Here is an 8,341-nt window from a genome sequence, read left to right on the forward strand (position 1 = left end):
CCAGTGCCTGGCACACAGTGAGTGCCCAATAAAGAATTCTTTGAACAAATGAACGCATGAAAAATTTTTTTATTGAGAGGCTTACCATGTATCAGGCACTATATTAGGTACTTAGGATAATTTGTGAACAAAACAGACAAAACCCAGCTCTCAGGAAGCCCCCTTCTAACAGGGACGCCCACCAATAACCAAGATCAACAAGCAGATGGCAGAGTGTGCTAAGAAGTGATAAGTGTAATGCAGAAGATAAGGTAGGGAGNAATAAAGAATTCTTGAACAAATGAACGCGTAAAATTTTTTTATTGAGAGGCTTACCATGTATCAGGCACTATATTAGGTACTTAGGATAATTTGTGAACAAAACAGACAAAACCCAGCTCTCAGGAAGCCCCCTTCTAACAGGGACGCCCACCAATAACCAAGATCAACAAGCAGATGGCAGAGTGTGCTAAGAAGTGATAAGTGTAATGCAGAAGATAAGGTAGGGAGTAATGTAGGGGATGCCAGGGCAGGGGGCCAATTTTGAGTGTGGTGGTCAGGGTAGGCCTCTTGGGGGCAGCGTTGAAGAAATGAAGGCCAAAGCATGCAGAGATCTGGGAAGGACAGAGGGAACAAGCTGGTGCAAAGGCCCTGTGGTGGGAGTGTGCCTGGCAGGTGTGAGGAATGTCAAGGGGAGCACAGTGGCTGCAGTAGAGTGGACTAGCAGGAAAGCAGTTGGGGGTGAGGTTATAGAGGCATCAGGGAGCCAGAGACGCTTTGAGCCGAGGCATGAAGTGGCCGACTGCCATGCTGATAGCACCAGCTGGCAGCAGCCTGAGCGTGAAGTGTCAGGTGTGAGGCAGGGAGGAGAGGAGGCAGAAGCCGGAGATGAATGTGGTGTGGACCAGGGCGGGAGCTGGGAGCAGAGACAGGCGGCTTAAACGCTGGCCGTGCCACAAAGGCAGAACCAAGCAGATTTCCTGAAGGTGAGCTCCAGGCTGCAGGGAGACGGAGAAGCTCCCCACTCCTCCTCTACCTGCGGCTGGCTGCCTCCCACGGCCAGCACTAGTTGAATCAAAGTCCTGAAGGTGGGACAGGTTGGATTTGAATTTTGTTTAGTTGGAAATTCAGAGGCACTTCTAAAATGTTTTTATTTTTTAAGATTTTATTTTTTTCAGAGAAAGAGAGAGAGCACAAGTGAGAGAGAAAGCATGAATGGGCGGGGTGGGGGGAGAGGAACAGAGGGAGAGAGAGAAGCAGACTCCCCTCTGAGCAGGGATCCCGATGCAGGGTTCAATCCCAGGACCCCGGGATCATGACCTGAGCTGAAGGCGGACGCTTAGCTGACTGAGCCACCCAGGTGCCCCTAAACTGCTTTAAAGTAAGCTCCAAGTGTCATTTGTGAAAACGCTCTTTGGGTTTTAGACAGATGGGAAAGCGGTGTTGCTTCAGCTGTGACAGCTGCCGCGAGTGACAGAGAATCACTCGGCGTCTACCATGACGGGAACATCGGCGCACATGGTGATCCGGAGGTTCCCTGGACCCTGATGGGCCTCCCTGTCCCAGAAGGCAGCAGGCAGGCCCCTGCGGCTCTGCCCACACATCCCACCCGCGTCCTGCACGGAGCAGCCACGGCAGGCTGGCCTGGGACGACGGGCACAGGCTGACCCCTCTGAGTACTCGCAGTGCCCTCTGGTTACCGGGGGACCCTTGCTACGCCCTTTTCCTCTAGTAAACCTTCGATGTGGGACCCAGTGGTAATCGCTTTGTGAGATGGCAGCGACAGTGAGCTCACATCCCCGTGCGTGGCCACTCGCAGGCTGCGGCCTCAGTCCCTGCAAATAAACGTCTTAAAGCTCTTTTAAAGTATCAACTACTTTAGTGTGCTGAAAGGGATTTCAGACGCTTTGGGGGGAAAGGAGTAGGGTTTCTTTGGGGATGAGAAATCTTTAAATCTTCCAAGAGGAAATTCTACCTGCTAGAGCAACTCGCAGGTGAATCATACTTGAGTAAATACAACAGCATCTGGCACACAGCAGGTGCTCAGTAAATGTTAGTGGAATTAATAAATGGTACAGATCAATGACAAATCGTTTGTAGCCACTTCTCAGATAGGAGCCACAGGCCTCTGTCCAGTGGAAGGACGTGCCCCTTGGCTGGTTCACGATGAGCACGACATGGTGAGGCTCCCGGGCCACGGGGCAGCTCCCCGCACCCTCGGGAATGAGATTACCGTGTCAGACAAGAGCTCAGCAGTGAAGCAATCCTAGAGATTCAGGAACACGACTGGAATGAGGCTGCCTGGGTAAGCCCTGATGCTGGTCGGGTGTGATGTTCCCCAGAGAGAAAGGCTGGGGAAATAGGAGGGCGATTCCTAGAAGCCAGAAAGGGGAAGGCCAAGAATTCTCCAGGACTAGAAATTATTCTTCCTGACTCCCAGGAAATGCCATAAAAAAAAAAAAAGTAAATGATCATTTCCCTACAACCTGCAAGCTTCTGGCTCCTCCAGGTACAGGCCCCCCCCCGCCCCCAGCCCAGGCCGCGCAGTGGGGATCCTGACAGCTGCTTGCCTCTGTGTCCAACACGTGGGAGAGACAGATGCACTGTGACAATATCTAAAAAGAGAATTGGCCACTTTAAAAAATCCCGTATGGTTCAAGGAAGAAAGACCCTGAATCTGGCACTAAGAGGATCAGTAATGTAACAGGAGCTACCTGTCTGTCTGTTCTAGCCAACGGAGGCCTCTAACACGGGTGGGGCCGTTTTATGAACGATCTCTTGCAGGTTCTTCTTGGAAGCTCCCCGGGACCGTAGGAGCTGTGATCCTGGGAAAGCAGAAAGGCTCCCTGCAGTTGAGCCTCTAGCAGGAAAAAAAAATTCAGATCTAATACCTAGTACTGCTAACTCCCTTCTTTGTCCTCGGTTTCCTCATCTGTGGCACAAAGGAAGGATGCCCTGCCTGCCTCTCGAAGTCTGGCTGTGGTGAGCCCCCCTGAAGGCTGGAGCCTCACGGTGCCTTGGAAAGCGTGAGGGCTTTGGCGGGTAGGTCTAGCTCTGCACCAGTGGAGCCAAGGAGAACAGCCGCTGACGCGGTGCCGGTGAGACTCTGGATCGGCTACCCCACTCTCTGAAGAGGTAGGAAAACCAACGCCTTCCCCGGGAAACTTCATCTCACACAACAAAGAGGGCCCTTGATAAATGTGTCTGAAGTGAGTAAATGATGTCGGATATTCCCAAGGTTCATGACTTCAAACATACGTGGTGACGGCCTCCCTGACCCGTGTCACCCTGAGGGGAGGCCACCTGGAGGCCAGGTAGAAGAAATCCAGTCACCCGTCCAATGGCCCCACGGTGAAAGCTGTGACTGCGACCACCAGGAAAATGCCCAGTGTCTGTCATAGTCCCACCCTCTGGGGAGGGAGTCTGGGGGACCCACTGGAACCTCACTGAACGGGAATTGCCCTCAGCACCCCCACCTCCATCCCCACCACCACTGGGGTACTCATGTCAGAGGACTAACTGTCATGCCTGAGAAACTGACGCCAGTATTGTTTCACCGGCTATAGCAGCCATGCCGCACTGGTGTGGACGATGGTGCAGGGGCGGTTGTGTGTGTGTTCGGCTGGCAGGGGGCGGGGGGGAGTGCGGAACTCTCTGTGCTTTCCATTCAGTTTTGCCGTGAACTTAAAACTGCTAGAAAAAATAGTCTATTAAAAAAAAAAAAAAAGGATGCCTGGGTGGCTCAGTTGGTTAAGTGTCTGCCTTCGGCTCAGGTCATGATCCCAGGGTTCTGAGATGGAATTCCACATCAGGCTCCCTGCTCAGCAAGGAGTCTGCTTCTCCCTCTGCCCCTTCCTCCGCTCGTCCTCTCTCTCTCTCTTTGACAAATAAATAAAGTCTTTTTAAAAAATTAAAAAATAAAATTAAAAAAAAAGGAACCAACTGGGGTCTATCTGGGTGGGGACAGGGAAGGGGAAAGCAGCGCATGCTTTCAGAGCCGTGCCTTTAGACAATTCTGCAAGGATGATATGTGGACGAGAGTTATCAAGCCTAGAACGAACAGGTCGGAAAGGAAGCGGGTGACAGTCAGATGTGGGAGAGGAGAAGCAGCAGATGCTTTTTTGACATCCTCACCGCGTGCTCCCTGCCAGCGGGGGCTGACAGAGGGGCCGCCAGAAAGCGAAGCAGGGAAAGGCCTGGGGATCTGCCTCCGGACGGGGGGAGGCGTGGGCAGGTGGGGGTGCGGGGAGAACGCACAGGGGAAGGGCCTGCGTGACGTGCGGGCCCAGCGGCGCAGATGCGGGACCCACCTGGGGGGGCGTCTGCACCCACTCTGTTCACCGAGCTGTGCAGCGCCGCCAGCCGGCTCTTCATGCTGCGGATGCCCTCGGCGAAGCGGGTCTCCTGTCCCTTCAGCACCTGCTGCAGCTGGCGGATGGCCGTGAGGAGCTGCTGCTTGTTCAGACAGTTCTGCGGGGAGAAAGAATCACCAGCGCCACCGCTGTGGGGGCTTCGGCGCCACACGCCCGCTCGCAGCTTCCGGAAGCCACCCAGGCCCCTGGGCCCCCGATGCCCCCGCAGCTCACGGAGCGGCTGCACAAGGCGCCCCTACAGCTGGCGCTGAGTCAGGTCACCAGACGGAGGGCCCCGAGCGCACAGAACACAGCGCCAGCTCACTTCCCGACAAAAACGAAGCTCCTGCTCTGAGAGCCAAGGGCAGAAGTGATGATTCTCAACGATTGGGTGGCTGAACGCTCCGGTCAACCCAAAAAACCTTACAGTTAGTCGTCTGTTCCTTCAAAAGACTCCCTCGTTCTTCGCTCTGAATTCATGCTCTGAAATCTGGGTTTGGTGACCTCGGTCTTTCTTTCTCTCTTGAACATTGTTAAAAACGGATGATAAAACACAGAAAACAGGTGAAACAGGAATGCTTCATGCTTCCTGTACTTTCAAAAATGGAACAAGGCAAAGACAGAGAACCTCGGTAGAGTCAAACCAGCGTTGTGACCGTCAACCCCCCGTGCCCGGTGCAAAGGTCTCGAAAAACTTTAAAACCAGAACAAGGGGGCAGGTGCTTATCATGATAAAGACTATCTCACTTAAAACATCACACTTACTGATAAACATCCGAAGCTTTCCAGTCTGTTACCTTTAAGAGTCAGGACATGAAAAGGAGTAAAGAAGGGGGTGAACACCGTTCGCCGTTGGCCTTGGGGGGGTGCATCACCTGGGGGCTGTGTGTTACCTCGGCATAGCCTTGTCTAACCTGACTCACATCACCTGCACAGAACAAAGGAGAACATCGAGAAGATAATGTGGGTTATCTCCAGCGATAGTCTTATGGATCATTTCTAATTTATATTTTTATACCTAATTTTTTTCTACAACAAGCACTGGTTTTTATCATTTTAAAAATTTTTCTAAAAGGCAGCAGGGCGGCTGGGAGTCACGTGGCCGCCGCAGCCTGGTGGCTTCCAGGCTCGCCAGTGGGGCGCTGCAGCCGCGGTGAAGACACAGCCACGGCCGCTCTCCCAGGGAGGCTGCCAGGCCGCGGCACCTTGGGGATTTCACCAAACAGATGACTCACTGGCCTGATTCAATGGATGCTTTTGACACAGCTGAATCCCCAGTTGCCCCTGGAACTCGTTAATCCATGGGGGCCCTTGGCCTCCACCCTACCAGGGCCTGACTGGGCCCGGCCCCAAACGCAATTGCTGGGAAGAGAAGTTTTGTTTGTTTTCCTTCTTTCTCCCCCATTGTGGTCCTTCCCACGCAGGTTCTGGGGCACCTGGGCAGTGACCTCCTGCCATCGATCCCCTACCTGCGCAGCACTGCAAGGCCATCCCACCCAGACCTGATTTCCCACACCCACGCTCCCCCCCTTAAAGAAAAAACAGAAGCAGCAGCTGCTTGTTCACTTGATCTTAGCCAAAAGGCTGAGACGGGATAGGAAGTCGCCTTTACAGATGGTTTCGTGACTTGTGTGTCATTTACATTTGTGAAGTTCCTCACGGTTTGCAAAGCTAAGTCTGCTTCAAAGACTACTACTGGCTGGGAGCAACCCTGGGAGGGCCTGGAAGGTCTCTCTTTCATAGATGAAAATATATAGGATGCAAGTCAAGCGACATTCCCCACACCATGCAGCTTAGGAGTGATAGAGCCAAAATGGGAACCCCAGTGACTTCCGTCCCAGAGCCACCACCCCCAACCCCCAAGCCCCTAGGCTGTACGTGCCCCAGTGGACTGTCTTAGGTCCTGTCTCATTTGTTCTTCACACATCCCTGTGTGGTGAATGGTCTTCTTGATTAATTTGCACTAGAAATTGTTGACTCTATGACCCAAGCAAAATATCCCACAGGAGCGGCCTTCTGACTCCTGAGCAAGCGTCAGGTGAGGGAGCACGGCAGTGGGGGTGGGAAATGGGGAGGGAGTTCAGGAAACATCCCTGATCACACTGAGCCAGGCGAGGAGCTGCCTCCCTTTTGTACAAGGTGGCCAGGGACCTGACAGTTGGGAGAGGGTTCTCTGGGTCACAGCTGCCCCAAGGGACATGGAAGGGCCACATTTTGAAGTGGGGGAGAGGAGACCAGTGCCAAGGCCTCTGCCAGGTGCCTGGGGGTGGTGCCATGGGGCTCCGGTAAGTAGAGAAAGAAGGTCAGAGTATGTGGAGGAAAAGGGGGCCTGGGTTCCACTTGGCCACTGGGCAGCCAAGTGCGTCAAACTGGCTGTTGGGCCCGGGCACAACTGTCCTGTGCTTCTGGTGACATTTTCCAGAGCCCTTCCCAGCAGTGGACAATGGGCACCAACCTCACAAGCCTCATTATGGTGAGATGTGCTCACCTGGCCAGTCACAATGGAAAAACCTTCAAAGACCAAGCACAGTAGGGCTGACTCCCGGGGGGGAGGGCGAGGGCAAGGTTTCCGGCGGACTTGCTGAGGGAAGGTCTCGAAACCCTGGCCCATCCCTGCCTCCAATCTCACTGGGGTGAAGGTAACCGAACAAATAAGTGTAAGAAAGAACTTTGTGAGCCCAGAAATCAACTCATGCACTAATTTCAGTTAATTTATGACAAAGGTGAGAACACACAATGGGGAAAGAACAGTCTCTTCAGTAAATGCTATTGGAAAAATGGGATAGCCACTTGCAAAAGGATGAAACTGGACCTCTATCTTATACCATCCACAAAAACAAACTCAAATTAGATTAAAGACTTGAACATAAGACCTGAAACCATGAAACTCCTAGAAGACAACATAGGGGATAATCTTATTGATGCCATTCTTGACAACAATTTTTTGTATTTGACGCCCAAAGCAAAGGCAACAAAAGTGAAAATAAACAAGCGGACTACATCAAACTAAAAAAGCGTCAGCATAGTACAGAAAACCATCAACAAGATGAAAGGCAACCTATAAAACGGGAGAAAATACTTGCAAATCATATATCTGATAAGGGTTTAATATCCAAAATACTTACAAAGAAATAAAATCTTTTTTTTAAAAGATTTTTACTTATTTATTTCAGAGAGAGAGCACACACAAGCTGGGGAGACAGGCAAAGGGAGAGAGAGAAGCAGGCTCCCCACTGAGCAGGGAGCCCCACGTGGGGCTCGATCCCAGGACCCTGGGATCAGGACGTGAGCTGAAGGCAGACGTTTAACCGACTAAGCCACCCAGATGCCCCTAAATAAATAAAATCTTAAAAAAAAAAACCCACAATGAGATCACCTCACACCTGTCAGAATGGCTGGTATCAAAAGGACAAGAAATAACAAGTGTTGGTGAGGATGTGGAGAAAAGGGAACCCTCGTGCAGTCTTGGTGGGAATGCAAATTGGTGCAGCCACTGTGGAAAACAGTGGCTGAGATTCCTCAAAAAATGCAAAATGGAACTACCATTTGATCCAGCACTTCTACTTCTGGGGATATATTCAAAGGAAACAAAATCACTTCTCTCGGAAAGACATCTGCACCCCCATGTTTGTTGTAGCATTTTTCACACTAGCCAAGATATGGAAGCAACCTCAGTGTCCCCCAGTGGATGAAAGGATAAAAAAAAATGTGGTATATATAAACAATGGAAGGGAATATTATGCAGCCATAAAAAAGAAGAAACACTTGCTATTTGAGATGATATGGCTAGACCTTGGGGGCACTATGCTAAGTGAAATAAGTCAGACAAAGACAGATACTATATGAACTCAACTTACATATGAAATCTAAAATACCAAACCACAGATACAGCAAACAGATTGGCGGGTGCCTGAGTGTGGTATACGTCACGTCATAGTGCAATTCGCAAATATTAGATCCAAGGATACAGTATTGAAAGCGGCCAGGGCGAGCATAGGGACTGCAGTTAA

General features: G+C 51.4%; 1 protein-coding gene across 1 annotated transcript in view; it reads right to left on the reverse strand.

Annotated features, from left to right (window-relative positions):
• FBLN7 (fibulin 7) overlaps positions 1-8,341 on the reverse strand; it is a 55,520-nt gene that overhangs the window by 26,308 nt on the left and 20,871 nt on the right. The window contains exon 2 of the mRNA XM_034659524.1: positions 4,290-4,449. Within this exon, the coding sequence (XP_034515415.1) occupies positions 4,290-4,449 (160 nt within the window). The remainder of the gene's footprint in view (positions 1-4,289; positions 4,450-8,341) is intronic.

Source organism: Ailuropoda melanoleuca, chromosome 4 (assembly GCF_002007445.2).
Source record: "Ailuropoda melanoleuca isolate Jingjing chromosome 4, ASM200744v2, whole genome shotgun sequence".
Lineage (NCBI taxonomy): Eukaryota > Metazoa > Chordata > Mammalia > Carnivora > Ursidae > Ailuropoda > Ailuropoda melanoleuca.